At 36.5% G+C, this 18,479-nt stretch overlaps 1 protein-coding gene across 2 annotated transcripts in view; it reads left to right on the top strand.

The window, feature by feature from the left end:
* The first annotated feature begins 276 nt into the window (after positions 1 to 276).
* The window catches only part of LOC138316345 (uncharacterized), a 203,023-nt gene continuing 184,820 nt past the window's right edge, over positions 277 to 18,479 (top strand). For both annotated transcript variants that reach the window (XM_069258037.1, XM_069258038.1), the window contains exon 1: positions 277 to 415. In XM_069258037.1, coding sequence (XP_069114138.1) covers positions 319 to 415 — 97 coding nt within the window. In that variant the 5' untranslated portion in view covers positions 277 to 318. The remainder of the gene's footprint in view (positions 416 to 18,479) is intronic.

Here is an 18,479-nt window from a genome sequence, read left to right on the forward strand (position 1 = left end):
TTCAAAATTTACATGTACATGTACATGATTTTACTTTTTATGTTTCTGTTATTTATTGAAACTTTCCTTTTCATATTTTTATCATTTATTTAACTATTTATTACTATTTATTTATTAGCATATTTTGTAAAACCATACGTATAATGCTGATCATGCAACAGAAAAGTCTCTCAATGTCACATATATGTGAAGTATATGAAATAATAAATTACCCCATGTTGGGCCCCTCAAGTGACATCTCGCACCTGCCTTGCACGTTCTTTTGTTTACAGATGGCGCTCTCGTCCGGAAGTGATTCTGTGTTAGTGGTAACTCAACATGGCGCATGGCCCGGACTGGGTCTCTCAGTCTTGGTGTTTTTTATGGATATTTACACTTCTTTTGAGTGAATCTCAAACAAAAAAGACACAAACATGTAAGTACTTATACTGTTCTATCGATACATGTAAAGCAATACCGTAAGAATTTGGTCAGAGATGTATTTTAGTTGACCGTGTAGAACTCCTAGATAGGTGACAAGTTCGCACTACGATTTGCTATCGATCGCTGCTTTAGCAAGCGTATAGTGAGATGTTAGCCCTCGTGTGTGTGTAGGATCGCGATATCGCCTTAATTCAGGAATGCTAAACCGTTTGTGTGGTATTTTTGTCGTGTGACATGGTACCGAATTGATACAATCCGTGTTACACGCCGGACCTTTAGGTGTTGTAGCTAATTTGAAAGTAGACTTGGTCTATTCTAATACACAACTCTGCAATACACATAGGCCTATAAAATCTCGAGGGAAAATATTTGTTGTTTTAGACAACATTGGGGAACAACTGAATTCAGGTCATTTAAACAGTGTTTTTTAAGATGCATTATTAGTGAGACTTTATACAATTTATTATTTAATCTGTTTGTTATATATTAAAACAACAACATCTTAGTACATTACATTGTAGCCGTTCAGTACTGTACAGGTGGCTTTTGATTTTTGGCAGATATATGTACAAATGTATAGATGCCTGTTGTATGGTAAAAAGTGGATACTTATAAAAAAACATTTCTTGTTTGTTTTAATTTGAAATATTTGAAGCAGAAATGTGCAAAACAAAAGTAGAGGGCCTTTTAAAGTAGAGAGTCATACACATACAAGCAATGCTACATGTACATATATCAGTGACTGTGTATAAGGCCAATATCATCCTGATGGAAACTGACTTTGTTACACTACATTTCATATACAACATGCTGCAGCAGTTAGATGATTTGATATGCTTGAGAGTTAAGCTCCAAGAACAGATGTACCGATTTAGTTAAAATCTCATCTAGATGGGAAACTGATTTCCTGTATCTAGGTTAGTAGATAATAGAAGTCTTCACTGGCATCCTGATACTATCAGTCGAATAGGTGTTAGTAGTAAACAGTTAATTTCTCCTTTAAAATCCACAAATGCCTTGTCGTGAAGAGCTCTGACATACTATGATAAATGGCCACTTGGTGTACTGGATATAGAGACTGGGTATAGAGAACCTGCTAGTACTGTATCGACATGTATTGTCTTGTCAACAAGAAAAAAAAGTAATATATGAGGTCGCAGCTAGGTTTTCCTTTACCTCAACACTTAGGCAGTTTTATAGCACAATTGTCGTTTCAACATTTTTTTGCTCTTTTACAAACTTGACAATATTACTGCATTTAAAGGATACTGTTAATATATAGCTGTAAGTATATACAGACTAACCTGTCATATGGTAAATTTTATTTATAAGGCCAACGAAAAAACTTTGAATGGCATATATGATCAACATCTTGTATGTCATAGAAAATTCCCCAAGTTGTATCTTATCAATAGGCGTGGATTGTACATTATCAGAGCTTCCAAGATTTAGATAGAAAGGATATTATGTATGCACACACATGTACCTGTGACACGACTAGCTGACATCCAGGAATACAAAATTAATGGCTAAAATTATTACAAGATACTGTATAGGATAAATTTATTAAAACATGTTTTCATTATTGAAAGTGCAAATATGTTACCCTGAAAGATAATTTTACTGCTCGAATTAACTTGGATATTGTAGAAAAAGATGATCTTAATAACACTCTTGATAAAACCTGCTTGATAGGGATACCCATGTAAGCAGATTTACCAATGTTAATGCCATCACCGATCCTAGATTTTAACTGTCTGACCCTTTGAGAATCAAGGATAAAGGTGTGACCTAAACCATAATTATTACTTGTCAAAATAGAGCGTTAATGAAACTGTAAACTGGAATTTCACCTCAGAGTGTCATAATCTGACATTCTGTGTTTCACCGAGGACTTGCATTCTTTCCTTACGAAGGCGGAACTTCTATCATCCTTCAATCTTGACATTTAATCCACAGATATATTGATTGTTAAATTTGTCAATAAAATTGTTAAGTAGTCCATATATCAAGATTAATTTTTTTCTTTTTAAATGTCAATGAACTGGGAGAAATGGCTGTATACCTGCCTTGTGCTGTAACACATTGGTGTATAATCCTCCCAAATCTGCCTTGGTTTTACTGGTTATAAAGGTGGTAGATATATACAGAGCAAAATGGTCGGAGGAATGGTCTCTATGTATCAATGAATGTTTTAGTTAATGCCTTTCTGTAAAGTTTTTTTTATTCATTTCAGTATGTATAATTAAGCATATATGTATTAATTAACTATATAAGTGGTGTGCCTGGTAATTACTTGATGTTGATGCAGACAAAAAGTACAGAATTTATGTAAGCATATAGTATAGCTATGTTTTTGTTTGTATCATAATTAATAGCACATAAATACATCCTGTAATTATTTATTATATTAACTTCTACTATGGAAAAAAACCCCAGTAACATATGGTAGAATTACCTTAGATTTTGCATTTAAATATATCTGTGTTGAACAAGTGAAATGAGTCTGGTCGGTATAAATATCAGTTTGATATACTACACATGCTGGTTAGCTTCATTAGCCAGAGCCATGTTTAATTTTCCAGATAAACATTTGGTGTTATGGTGAGGGTGGGTGGCAGATTAGGAAGGAAACGCACAATACTCAACGTTATAAATCCTTCCAAGGGCTAATACATAACTAAAAAAGTCCTCTGAAAGTCTTTATGGACACAAAATTTAAATAGATAAAAAAGTTTTTACAAAAACAAGATCAATTATCTATAAAACTGGAATAAAATAAAACTGGACCAACTTAATTCCATAAGGTAGAAGTTAGAGTGGGCAGCCTGTCAGGATATATTGGTAGGGATTTGGTTGTTAAAATGAACGACATTGCAGACCTAGATTGTACTTTTTTTTAAAGATTTGATGTTGATATAATTTTGAATCAACGTTCCTCAAGAGGGTACATCTACCAATCAATAAGCATTACTTTACCTTTTATCAGGTGTATATGGGATATGTATACATATCACCACATGATCCACTGCTATGTATTATGTGATTATCAGTGATAATTAAACAACCAAGTTTGCTTCATGATCACATCTAAGCATTGCACAATCAGAACATATTTCAAAATAAAGTTTTAATCTTGAATTAAAACAGTGATAAAAATCAACTATCAGTATCAGGGACCATAACTTTGTCACACTAAATATCTCCTAAATGTGTACACATCAACAGGTTCATCTGCACCTGAAGACCAGATCAGACCTAAAGACAATCAGAAAGCCACCCTTACAAGGCCCCATTTCTTTGGGAGTTGCTACATGTGTGTACTAGTTGGGAGATGTCCCTAACACATGTTGAGGGTCAGGTGTGTTAAACCTGCCTACTTACCTATAGGTCCTGAGGGATCATTCATCAATAATGTAATAGGTTTTGTAAATCTTAGGAAGATTAGAAGTGGGTCAGCATTTGGAGTGTTGGGATAGCAATGATTCAAATTCCAGTTTGATATTTAAAGGGACAATTCTGTCTAAGAGTATATTAAAATTTGTACATATATCCGAAAAAATCCAGTTCCAATGGAAATTAGATCAGTCGGTTCTACTGTGATATGCCAGAACAGCCCATGGTGGTGAAATGCGTGTGAAATGTTCAAACTCGCTCGCTGTCCGCCATTACACATTGTGGTCGAACATCTTGTATGCCGAACCCTGTCCCTTGCTCGTAGAGTAATGCAACTTTCGTCTAGAACTGCTCAAATCGCTCTGACAGTAGTGTGTTTACCTTATTAGACGAATTATCTTGCCTCAAAATCATTTTATCACCTCCTCAGTGGTTATGTAGTTCATTTGTTTAACTTGCGTTACTTTGGCTCGGTATGAGTACATCGTACATTTGTACCTGCTAAATCGTATTGATCAATGATTTGTATTTACGACGGTATCAATTAAAATACTAAACATTGACGTGGAATTTGTCAATATTTTATGTTATATGTTTCATAAGAAATGTAGAACAATACATTTATGCCATAGTTTGCTTCTTGATTATGTAAAAGAATTAACTTGAGCGAATTGTCTCTTTAATATAGAAGCCCTATATATATAGTAATCACCATTTTCATATGTGTGTCAGTAATTCATTTGGTTCAGCAGAGTCCATCAAATCCAATATTCCTAATGTTTTGAAATTGTATATGGTAATAGCTCATGATATTTAGATGTGAAATAGTAGAGGTTTATTTTTTTTCTGAAAAATCCAAGATGGCCACCTTCCTTTATAAACACCATACATATAAACCTTGTTACCCAATAAGCAAACTCCCCAATTATCGTCCCCTCTAGAAACCCCTCTCCCAATAAGCATCCTCCCCAATAATCACCCCCTCTATAACCCTATGTCCCAATAAGCACCCTCCCCAATAATCACCCCCTCTATAACCCTATGTCCCAATAGGAATCCTCCCCAATAATCACCCCCTCTATAACCCTATGTCCCAATAAGCACCCTCCCCAATAATCACCCCCTCTATAACCCTATGTCCCAATAAGAATCCTCCCCAATAATCACCCCCTCTATAACCCCCTCTCCCAATAAGCACCCTCCCCAATAATTGCCCCCCTCTATAACCCCCCCCCCTCTTCCAATAAGTGCTCCCCAAATATTTGCCTCCCTCTAAAACCCCTTTTCCTTATAAGCACCCTCCTCAATAATTGCCCCCCCCCTCTATAACCCCATTTCCCAATAAGCACCCTCCCCAATAATTGCCCCCCTCTATAACCTTCTCTCCCAATAAGCAGTCCCCCAATATTTGTCCCCCTCTTAAAACTCTTTTCCCATTAAGCACCCTCCTCAATAATTGCCCCCCCTCTATAACCCCAATCCCCTCTCCCAATAAGCACCCTTCCCAATAATTGCCCCCTCTATAACCCCCTCTCCTAATAAGCATCCTCCCCTATAAATAGTCTCCCCCCAGTAAACTCTCCTCTCTCATTAATCACCCTTCCCCAATTAGCCCTCTCCATCTTGGTCTGTGTCTTGGTCTATAGACTATAAGCACTTACCCCTTCCACTATAAGCACCATTCCCCAATATGCACTTTCCTCAAATAAGTACCTTAAGCCCCCATAAGCATTTGCATCTTTTGCTTGTTAGGTTTAATATCTGTTATTTATACAATTTCTGAGAAAGAAGCAAAAAAAAATTAACAAATTTTGTCCATTCATTTTTTTTATTGGTAACAATATATGTTAAGTACTTTTACAGACTGTCATGGCTTAATATTGTGATGAAATCATTTTAACAATGAGAAAACACATTTTAAATGATGTCTATTAAGTCAGTGTTGTATTTTAGATCCAAATTCTGATATTCATAATAAGGCGTACTATCTGATATTTCCCCCGGCCCTTTTAATATACTATCGGAAGGCCCTTTTAATATACTATCGGAAGAAACTAAGCGTGCAGACATGTATGTATACACACGAGAAGACAGTTATGCTTCTATTGATATTCACTATAGCGGCAATGATGACTTTCCCAGTAAGGATTTTTTTCGTGAAACGTTGGCTGTCGATATGATCACTCAAGAAAACATACAAGTTCCTTTACACAATGAACTTCCCATGTGTGGCCGAACATCGTCACAATACTGCCAAACTGCTTGCACATGTAGGTGCATTGCATGCATAACATGTTAATATGTGTTTGTCTGATTAAAGACTACAATTCATTCCATCAGGGGTGGTGTGGAGGGGGGACTGGTGGGTGGGAGGTATAGTTAGGGGACATGGGGGAGGTCCATTCCATTTCTCCTGTATGACTTGTTCATACAGATGGCTGGTGGTGTGGAGGGTGACTGGTGGGTGGGAGGTATAGTTAGGTGATATGGGGGAGGTCCATTCCATTTCCTCCTGTATGACTTGTTCATACAGATGGCTGGTGGTGTGGAGGGGGGACTGGTGGGTGGGAGGTATAGTTAGGGGATATGGGGGAGGTCCATTCCATTTCTCCTGTATGACTTGTTCATACAGATGGCTGGTGGTGTGGAGGGGGGACTGGTGGGTGGGAGGTATAGTTAGGGGATATGGGGGAGGTCCATTCCATTTCTCCTGTATGACTTGTTCATACAGATGGCTGGTGGTGTGGAGGGGGGACTGGTGGGTGGGAGGTATAGTTAGGGGATATGGGGGAGGTCCATTCCATTTCTCCTGTATGGCTTGTTCATACAGATGGCTGGTGGTGTGGAGGGGTGACTGGTGGGTGGGAGGTATAGTTAGGGGATATGGGGGAGGTCCATTCCATTTCCTCCTTTATGACTTGTTCATACAGATGGCTGGTGGTGTGGAGGGGGGACTGGTGGGTGGGAGGTATAGTTAGGGGATATGGGGGAGGTCCATTCCATTTCCTCCTTTATGACTTGTTCATACAGATGGCTGTCTTCAGCTGGACGCGGCTGAATGCCATTGTGATGGAAGCGGATGGAAATTCAACTGAATTCAGATATGAAAGAAATCTTGTTAGAAGCTGCACAGCTACACATGGAGAACTGACAAAATCTTGTAGGGTTCAGTCATTTGAAACACAAGTCCGTTTTATGTGAAGTCAGTCAAGCAGAAATACGAAGCTCAATGAAATCCATAGAAAAGTGAAAAACAGGACCGATTAAACTTTGTCCCAGTACAATGACAAACTATTCAATTTTACGGTTTGTTTACAATACAGTGAAAATTGTTAGGGAGGAAGGTTTAAATACAAATTGTAGGTTTCCCTTCATTGTATACATCATGAAAAGAATTTAACGGTCAAAAATTTAAAAGGTAGAGAGGAAAAAAGCATTTAATTTTTGGGCTGTTTTCTTTCATTGTTAAAAATCAACCAAGTATATTTTATTATCTGTGAAACTACCTGTCAAATGTTTTTTAACTGTTTGTGTTTATGTCATAAATTTTACCTAATCGCTATAAGGTAACACTTTATGGTGGAATAAAGAGATTTATTTACATAAGACGGTAGATAAATCTTTAATCTGGGGCTCCCTCGACTGCTAGCTGTGTTTAGACTGGCGGTGTGTATTTATGATACTGGAGATATAATAGATGTCACAGCACTATATAGTCAGGAAGTAAGGTATTACGCTTTAACAAACATGTTGATTTTATAATAAAGCTGCAGGTCTGTATATAACTTGTATGGCAGTTCTACAATTTGTAAGATATACACAGTCTCTCTAACCTTCATCCTGAATATTTTCTGGAACTTTTTAAGCAATAATTTTTGCAGTAAAAACTTCATCAATTGCTGCTACTAGGTGTTGTGTATATTAAGCCCCATTTCTTGCATTAATGATTGCATTTGTAAAGGAAACTTTAAAGTTGTATTGTCTATCACTTTCACTTTTTTTGTCATAGTGAAAACTGTATATGTGGTATATATATTTTCTCTGTTAGTCTGAGTTTTAAACTTTCTAATTTTACCACTTTTAACAAAGTTGTGGCACAGGTTTTTTTTTTATTATAAAAGTAAAAACAATCTTTTTAACGTGTACATGTAAAAAATAGGCTAGAAAAATGCTGAATCATTCTAAACTCCTCCGAACATCATAGCAACAATCTCAAAGTAACACAAGAGTTGTGAAACCAAGAGAAAATGTCAAAAAAAATTTGTAAACAAAACATGTGGTTGACCTCAGCAGACTGGATCTACAAAGAAAATAATGCTCGCACATTACAATATTTGATACATTCAATATTGAATTACAGCAGAATAAGATAAAAGTTTCAATGATACTCGCTCTGTGGACTTAAACCAGCACGATTTGCTCATATAAGCCAGAAGGAAAACGTAAACAAACACGTGCGCTTACGCTAGTTACCTGGATCACCATGTGTAGGTCGTGTGGACGTCAGTCAGGTGATAGGATTTTGAATTCCGAATAAACCCAATAATGTTTTAATAATTCTTTTGAAATACATATATTTGAAAAATATTAATATTTAGAAGATCTTTATTTGACTTAAATTATAGATAAAAGCTGATCATTATTATCTTATTTTAGAGGTGACACAGACATATAATTAAGAGATCACTATTATGGAATAACCACATTTCAATTTTTTGTCGGTTTCACTCTCCTCAGAGCAGAACATTTTAAGGCTTGTTTCGTTCTAGGTCTTTGCCTTTCTTTGAAGTTGTGTCGAAATCATGCCGAGTGAAATACATGATATACACAATTACAGGTCTTGGAGATTATGTTTTAATATAGCTTACAGCAGGGTGCATCACTTAGCTTATCTTTATTGTGGTAATTCAATTAGTGTGGGTGCGTTTAGTACAACTAATGTATTTATAATCTACATAGGCTATTTTCTTGATTGTATTTAAGAAAGGGAGGTATTAGCAATTGTAGGTAAACCAGATGTAGAAAGTTCTTTTTCTAGAAGTGATGATGCCACTGCTTTAACTCTTTAACCCCTATGTTACTTTGTAGACTCAGCCATCCATTGATCTGAATGAGTCCATTATGGCCTACAGTGGTAAAAGGGTTAACAGATGGAATGTAAACCTGTGCATATGGGCATGCAAAGATATATGAAGGTTGCACTTCTTTGTATGTAAATGTTACATGTATGAAGGTTACAGTTCTGAGTGTATGTAAAGGCTAGATGTATGAAGGTTACAGTTCTGAGTGTATGTGAAGGCTAGATGTATGAAGGTTACAGTTCTGAGTGTATGTAAAGGCTAGATGTATGAAGGTTACACCTCTAAGTGTATGTATAAAGGCTAGATGTATGAAGGTTACAGTTCTGAGTGTATGTAAAGGCTAGATGTATGAAGGTTACAGTTCTGAGTGTATGTAAAGGCTAGATGTATGAAGGTTACAGTTCTGAGTGTATGTAAAGGCTAGATGTATGAAGGTTACAGTTCTGAGTGTATGTAAAGGCTAGATGTATGAAGGTTACAGTTCTGAGTGTATGTAAAGGCTAGATGTATGAAGGTTACACCTCTAAGTGTATGTAAAGGTTAGATGTATTAAGGTTACAGTTCTGAGTGTATGTAAAGGCTATATGTAAAGGTTAGATGTATGAAGGTTACACCTCTAAGGGTATGTAAAGGCTAGATATATAAAGGTTACACCTGAGTGGATGTAAAGGCTATATGTATGAAGGTTACACCTAAGTGTATGTAAAGACTAGATATATAAAGGTTACACCTCTAAGTGTATGTAAAGGTTAGATGTATTAAGGTTACACCTCTAAGTGTATGTAAAGGCTAGATGTATGAAGGTTACACCTCTAAGTGTATGTAAAGGCTAGATGTATTAAGGTTACACCTCTGAGTGTATGTAAAGGCTAGATGTATTAAGGTTACACCTCTGAGTGTATGTAATGGCTAGATATATAAAGGTTACACATAAGTGTATGTAAAGGCTATATGTATGAAGGTTACACCTCTGAGTGTATGTAAAGGCTAAACTTATGAAGATTACACCTAAGTGTATGTAAAGGTTAGATGTATGAAGGTTACACCTCTAAGTGTATGTAAAGGCTAGATGTATGAAGGTTACACTTCTAAGTGTATGTAAAGGCTAGATATATAAAGGTTACACCTAAGTGTATGTAAAGGCTAGATATATAAAGGTTACACCTAAGTGTATGTAAAGGCTAGATATATAAAGGTTACACCTAAGTGTATGTAAAGGCTAGATATATAAAGGTTACACCTCTAAGTGTATGTTAAGGCTAGATGTATGAAGGTTACACCTTTAAGTGTATGTAAAGGTTAGATGTATGAAGGTTACACCTCTAAGTGTATGTAAAGGCTAGATGTATGAAGGTTACACCTCTAAGTGTATGTAAAGGCTAGATATATAAAGGTTACACCTCTAAGTGTATGTAAAGGCTAGATGTATGAAGGTTACACCTCTAAGTGTATGTAAAGGCTAGATATATAAAGGTTACACCTAAGTGTATGTAAAGGCTAGATGTATGAAGGTTACACTTCTAAGTGTATGAAAAGGCTAGATGTATGAAGGTTACACCTCTAAGTGTATGTAAAGGCTAGATGTATAAAGGTTACACCTAAGTGTATGTAAAGGCTAGATGTATGAAGGTTACACCTAAGTGTATGTAAAGGCTAGATGTATGAAGGTTACACCTAAGTGTATGTAAAGGCTAGATGTATGAAGGTTACACCTAAGTGTATGTAAAGGCTAGATGTATGAAGGTTACACCTAAGTGTATGTAAAGGCTAGATGTATGACGGTTACACCTCTAAGTGTATGTAAAGGCTAGATATATAAAGGTTACACCTAAGTGTATGTAAAGGCTAGATGTATGACGGTTACACCTAAGTGTATGTAAAGGCTATATGTAAAGTTTAGATGTATGAAGGTTACACCTCTAAGTGTATGTAAAGGCTATATGTATGAAGGTTACACCTAAGTGTATGTAAAGGCTAGATATATAAAGGTTACACCTCCAAGTGTATGTAAAGGCTAGATATATAAAGGTTACACCTCTAAGTGTATGTAAAGGCTATATGTAAAGGCTAGATATATGAAGGTTACAGTTCTGAGTGTATGTAAAGGCTAGATGTATGAAGGTTACAGTTCTGAGTGTATGTAAAGGCTAGATATATAAAGGTTACACCTCCAAGTGTATGTAAAGGCTAGATATATAAAGGTTACACCTCTAAGTGTATGTAAAGGCTATATGTAAAGGTTAGATGTATGAAGGTTACACCTCTAAGGGTATGTAAAGGCTAGATGTATGAAGGTTACACCTCTAAGTGTATGTAAAGGTTAGATGTATGAAGGTTACAGTTCTGAGTGTATGTAAAGGCTAGATGTATGAAGGTTACACCTCTAAGGGTATGTAAAGGCTAGATGTATGAAGGTTACACCTCTAAGTGTATGTAAAGGTTAGATGTATGAAGGTTACAGTTCTGAGTGTATGTAAAGGCTAGATGTATGAAGGTTACATCTAAGTGTATGTAAAGGTTAGATGTATGAAGGTTACACCTCTAAGTGTATGTAAAGGCTAGATATATAAAGGTTACACCTCTAAGTGTATGTAAAGGCTAGATGTATTAAGGTTACACTTCTTAGTGTATGTAAAGGCTAGATGTATGAAGGTTACACCTAAGTGTATGTTAAGGTTAGATGTATGAAGGTTACAGTTCTGAGTGTATGTAAAGGCTAGATGTATGAAGGTTACAGTTCTGAGTGTATGTAAAGGCTAGATATATAAAGGTTACACCTAAGTGTATGTAAAGGTTAGATGTATGAAGGTTACAGTTCTGAGTGTATGTAAAGGCTAGATGTATGAAGGTTACAGTTCTGAGTGTATGTAAAGGCTAGATGTATGAAGGTTACACCTCTAAGTGTATGTAAAGGCTAGATATATAAAGGTTACACCTAAGTGTATGTAAAGGCTAGATGTATGAAGGTTACAGTTCTGAGTGTATGTAAAGGTTAGATGTATGAAGGTTACAGTTCTGAGTGTATGTAAAGGCTAGATGTATGAAGGTTACAGTTCTGAGTGTATGTAAAGTCTAGATGTATGAAGGTTACACCTCTAAGTGTATGTAAAGGCTAGATGTATGAAGGTTACACCTCTAAGTGTATGTAAAGGCTAGATGTATGAAGGTTACACCTAAGTGTATGTAAAGGCTAGATGTTTGAAGGTTACACCTCTAAGTGTATGTAAAGGCTAGATGTATGACGGTTACACCTCTAAGTGTATGTAAAGGCTAGATGTATAAAAGTTACACCTAAGTGTATGTAAAGGTTAGATGTTTGAAGGTTATACCTAAGTGTATGTAAAGGTTAGATGTATGAAGGTTACACCTCTAAGTGTATGTAAAGGCTAGATGTATGACGGTTACACCTCTAAGTGTATGTAAAGGCTAGATGTATGACGGTTACACCTCTAAGTGTATGTAAAGGCTAGATGTATAAAGGTTACACCTAAGTGTATGTAAAGGTTAGATGTATGAAGGTTACACCTAAGTGTATGTAAAGGCTAGATGTATTAAGGTTACAGTTCTGAGTGTATGTAAAGGTTAGATGTTTGAAGGTTACACCTAAGTGTATGTAAAGGTTAGATGTATGACGGTTACACCTCTAAGTGTATGTAAAGGTTAGATGTTTGAAGGTTATACCTAAGTGTATGTAAAGGTTAGATGTTTGAAGGTTACACCTAAGTGTATGTAAAGGCTAGATGTATGAAGGTTACACCTAAGTGTATGTAAAGGCTAGATGTATGAAGGTTACACCTCTAAGTTTATGTAAAGGCTAGATGTATGAAGGTTACACCTCTAAGTTTATGTAAAGGCTAGATGTATGAAGGTTACACCTCTAAGTGTATGTAAAGGTTAGATGTATGAAGGTTACACCTAAGTGTATGTAAAGGCTAGATATATTAAGGTTACAGTTCTGAGTGTATGTAAAGGTTAGATGTTTGAAGGTTACACCTCTAAGGGTATGTAAAGGTTAGATGTATGAAGGTTACACCTCTAAGTTTATGTAAAGGTTAGAAGTTTGAAGGTCACACCTCTAAGGGTATGTAAAGGCTATATGTAAAGGTTAGATTGTATGAAGGTTACACCTCTAAGGGTATGTAAAGGCTAGATGTATGAAGGTTACACCTCTAAGTTTATGTAAAGGCTAGATGTATGAAGGTTACACCTCTAAGTGTATGTAAAGGCTATATGTAAAGGTTAGATGTATGAAGGTTACACCTCTAAGTGTATGTAAAGGTTAGATGTATGAAGGTTACACCTCTAAGGGTATGTAAAGGCTAGATATATAAAGGTTACACCTGAGTGTATGTAAAGGCTAGATGTATGAAGGTTACACCTAAGTGTATGTAAAGGTTAGATGTATGAAGGTTACACCTCTAAGTGTATGTAAAGGCTAGATATATAAAGGTTACACCTCTAAGTGTATGTAAAGGTTAGATGTTTGAAGGTTACACCTCTAAGGGTATGTAAAGGCTAGATATATAAAGGTTACACCTGAGTGTATGTAAAGGCTAGATGTATTAAGGTTACACTTCTTAGTGTATGTAAAGGCTAGATGTATGAAGGTTACACCTAAGTGTATGTAAAGGTTAGATGTATGAAGGTTACAGTTCTGAGTGTATGTAAAGGCTAGATGTATGAAGGTTACAGCTCTGAATGTATGTAAAGGCTAGATATATAAAGGTTACACCTAAGTGTATGTAAAGGTTAGATGTATGAAGGTTACAGTTCTGAGTGTATGTAAAGGCTAGATGTATGAAGGTTACAGTTCTGAGTGTATGTAAAGGCTAGATGTATGAAGGTTACACCTCTAAGTGTATGTAAAGGCTAGATGTATGAAGGTTACACCTCTAAGTGTATGTAAAGGCTAGATGTATGAAGGTTACACCTCTAAGTGTATGTAAAGGCTAGATATATAAAGGTTACACCTAAGTGTACGTAAAGGCTAGATGTTTGAAGGTTACACCTAAGTGTATGTAAAGGTTAGATGTATGAAGGTTACAGTTCTGAGTGTATGTAAAGGTTAGATGTATGAAGGTTACACCTCTAAGTGTATGTAAAGGCTAGATGTATGAAGGTTACACCTCTAAGTGTGTGTAAAGGCTAGATGTATGAAGGTCACAGTTCTGGGTGTATGTAAAGGCTAGATGTATGAAGGTTACACCTCTAAGTGTATGTAAAGGCTAGATGTTTGAAGATTACAGTTCTGAGTATATGTAAAGGCTAGATGTATGAATGTTACACCTCTAAGTGTATGTAAAGGCTAGATGTATGAAGGTTACACCTCTAAGTGTATGTAAAGGCTAGATGTATGAAGGTTACACCTAAGTGTATGTAAAGGCTAGATGTTTGAAGGTTACACCTCTAAGTGTATGTAAAGGCTAGATGTATGACGGTTACACCTCTAAGTGTATGTAAAGGCTAGATGTATAAAAGTTACACCTAAGTGTATGTAAAGGTTAGATGTTTGAAGGTTATACCTAAGTGTATGTAAAGGTTAGATGTATGAAGGTTACACCTCTAAGTGTATGTAAAGGCTAGATGTATGACGGTTACACCTCTAAGTGTATGTAAAGGCTAGATGTATGACGGTTACACCTCTAAGTGTATGTAAAGGCTAGATGTATAAAGGTTACACCTAAGTGTATGTAAAGGTTAGATGTATGAAGGTTACACCTAAGTGTATGTAAAGGCTAGATGTATTAAGGTTACAGTTCTGAGTGTATGTAAAGGTTAGATGTTTGAAGGTTACACCTAAGTGTATGTAAAGGTTAGATGTATGACGGTTACACCTCTAAGTGTATGTAAAGGTTAGATGTTTGAAGGTTATACCTAAGTGTATGTAAAGGTTAGATGTTTGAAGGTTACACCTAAGTGTATGTAAAGGCTAGATGTATGAAGGTTACACCTCTAAGTTTATGTAAAGGCTAGATGTATGAAGGTTACACCTCTAAGTTTATGTAAAGGCTAGATGTATGAAGGTTACACCTCTAAGTGTATGTAAAGGTTAGATGTATGAAGGTTACACCTAAGTGTATGTAAAGGCTAGATATATTAAGGTTACAGTTCTGAGTGTATGTAAAGGTTAGATGTTTGAAGGTTACACCTCTAAGGGTATGTAAAGGTTAGATGTATGAAGGTTACACCTCTAAGTTTATGTAAAGGTTAGAAGTTTGAAGGTCACACCTCTAAGGGTATGTAAAGGCTATATGTAAAGGTTAGATGTATGAAGGTTACACCTCTAAGGGTATGTAAAGGCTAGATGTATGAAGGTTACACCTCTAAGTTTATGTAAAGGCTAGATGTATGAAGGTTACACCTCTAAGTGTATGTAAAGGCTATATGTAAAGGTTAGATGTATGAAGGTTACACCTCTAAGTGTATGTAAAGGTTAGATGTATGAAGGTTACACCTCTAAGGGTATGTAAAGGCTAGATATATAAAGGTTACACCTGAGTGTATGTAAAGGCTAGATGTATGAAGGTTACACCTAAGTGTATGTAAAGGCTAGATGTATGAAGGTTACACCTCTAAGTGTATGTAAAGGCTAGATATATAAAGGTTACACCTCTAAGTGTATGTAAAGGTTAGATGTTTGAAGGTTACACCTCTAAGGGTATGTAAAGGCTAGATATATAAAGGTTACACCTGAGTGTATGTAAAGGCTAGATGTATTAAGGTTACACTTCTTAGTGTATGTAAAGGCTAGATGTATGAAGGTTACACCTAAGTGTATGTAAAGGTTAGATGTATGAAGGTTACAGTTCTGAGTGTATGTAAAGGCTAGATGTATGAAGGTTACAGCTCTGAATGTATGTAAAGGCTAGATATATAAAGGTTACACCTAAGTGTATGTAAAGGTTAGATGTATGAAGGTTACAGTTCTGAGTGTATGTAAAGGCTAGATGTATGAAGGTTACAGTTCTGAGTGTATGTAAAGGCTAGATGTATGAAGGTTACACCTCTAAGTGTATGTAAAGGCTAGATGTATGAAGGTTACACCTCTAAGTGTATGTAAAGGCTAGATGTATGAAGGTTACACCTCTAAGTGTATGTAAAGGCTAGATATATAAAGGTTACACCTAAGTGTACGTAAAGGCTAGATGTTTGAAGGTTACACCTAAGTGTATGTAAAGGTTAGATGTATGAAGGTTACAGTTCTGAGTGTATGTAAAGGTTAGATGTATGAAGGTTACACCTCTAAGTGTATGTAAAGGCTAGATGTATGAAGGTTACACCTCTAAGTGTGTGTAAAGGCTAGATGTATGAAGGTCACAGTTCTGGGTGTATGTAAAGGCTAGATGTATGAAGGTTACACCTCTAAGTGTATGTAAAGGCTAGATGTTTGAAGATTACAGTTCTGAGTATATGTAAAGGCTAGATATATAAAGGTTACACCTCTAAGTGTATGTAAAGGCTAGATGTATGAAGGTTATATACTTCTAAGTGTATGTAAAGGCTATCATAAGTAACAGACAATTGATATGGGGCCCTCTGTATATCAGGTGACTCGACTAGAAAGGAAGGTTACAACTTGGTCATCAAATCCTGAAAGTGCACCACATAAAGATGTGGATACCCTATAGTAATAAGGTTGTCCATCTGTCTGTCTGTCTGTCCATTTGTGTACTGTCCATCTGTAGGTTCCTTTATGTCCTTTATATATATGCTAGTTGTGTATATTGTATTTTGGGATTGATCAGTCAACATGTTGTGGCCGAGAAGCCGCCATGTTGGATTTCATTAGTTAAAGGTTATTACTGCAATTTCTTGGAAAGTGCTGAAGGGATCTTTCTCAAATTTCATAGTTAGGTTCCCTTATGACCCTAGTTATGCATGCATTCTGTATCTGATCGGTCAATAAAATGGCCGACAGGCAATCATCTTGAATTTTGATAGTTGAATATTGATACTTTTATTTCTCACAAAGTAACATAAGGATCATTCTAAAATTTCATATGTAGGTTCCCCTATGGCCCTAGTTGTGTATATTGCATTTTTGGACCGATTGGTTAACAAGATGGCGGACATGCAGCCATCTTGAATTTTGATTGTGAAAGTTTTTTACCCCTGACTTGAAAAGTACTGAAGGGATCTGTCTCATATTTCCATTTATTTATAGGTAGGTTCCCTTACAACCCTAGTTGTGCATATTGCATTCTGTTTCTGATCGGTCAACAAAATGGTTGACATTGTACAGGCAGCCATTTTGTATTTTGATGGTTAAACTAAACTAAACTTTATTTATTTATTTTACATCGATTGTGAAGCAAGTTATACAACTTATGCAAATCACTTTTAATGACCCTGATGTAAGTGGGCGAGGGGTCTGAGTGGGAGAAAACTGGAGAGCCTGGAGAAAACCCACGTGATTGGCAGGTGACCCCAAACCTGTTAATGGCCGTGCCCCGAACCCCGAACCCCGGCAGGCTAGGTGAAAGGCGAGTGAATTAACCACTACACCACCTGATCACTGTTTTGATAGTTGAAAATTATTACCGCTATTTCTCACGATGTAACAAAGGGATCAGTCTTAAATTTCATATATATATATAAATTCCCCTATAGTATTGTGCATATTGCATTTTGGGACTAATCAGTCAACATGATGGCCGACAGGCAGACATCTTGGATTTTGGTATTTGAAAATTGTCTTTATCTCAGAAACTACTGAATGGATCTGTCTCAAATTTCCCTAGGATCTAGCTATATAGGTATGCATATGGCATTTTGGGACTTATCCATCAACAAGATGGCCAACAGGCAGCCATCTTGGATTTTGATATTCAAAGTTTAAAAAGCAGAGAAAAGATCCCTCTTTCCATTGTCAGACATAGATCATTCTTTAGTAGGCGCCAAGATCCCTAAGGGATCTCTTGTACTATATTATCATCAGTCATTTTCTAATTGTTAGGCACATTGTGCAAAGCCTTTCTTACGTGTCAGTGTTCTAGTTACAACTTGGCCATCATAACCTTAAATGGTATAATCTCAGATACAAGTTACAACTTGGTCATTAAGTCCTAAAATGCTAGAATCTCAGACCCATTGCTACAACTTGGCTATCAAGGCCTGAAATGGTAGAATCTCCGACACCTGGTTACAACTTGGCCATCAAGGCCTGAAATGGTAGAATCTCAGACACCTAGTTACAACTTGCCCATCAAGGCCTGAAATGGTAGAATCTCAGACACCTAGTTACAACTTGCCCATCAAGGCCTGAAATGGTAGAATCTCAGACACCTCGTACAACTTGGCCATCAAGGCGTGAAATGGTAGAATCTCAGACACCTCGTTACAACTTGGCCGTCAAGGCATGAAAAGGTAAATCTCAGACACCTAGTTACAACTTGGCCATCAAGGCCTGAAATGGTAGAATCTCAGACACCTTGTTACAACTTGGCCATCAAGGCGTGAAATGGTAGAATCTCAGACACCTAGTTATAACTTGCCCATCAAGGCGTGAAATGGTAGAATCTCAGACACCTAGTTACAACTTGGCCATCAAGGCCTGAAATGGTAGAATCTCAGACACCT

The sequence above is a fragment of the Argopecten irradians genome, chromosome 2 (genome assembly GCF_041381155.1).
Source record: "Argopecten irradians isolate NY chromosome 2, Ai_NY, whole genome shotgun sequence".
Taxonomy (NCBI): Eukaryota; Metazoa; Mollusca; class Bivalvia; order Pectinida; family Pectinidae; genus Argopecten; species Argopecten irradians.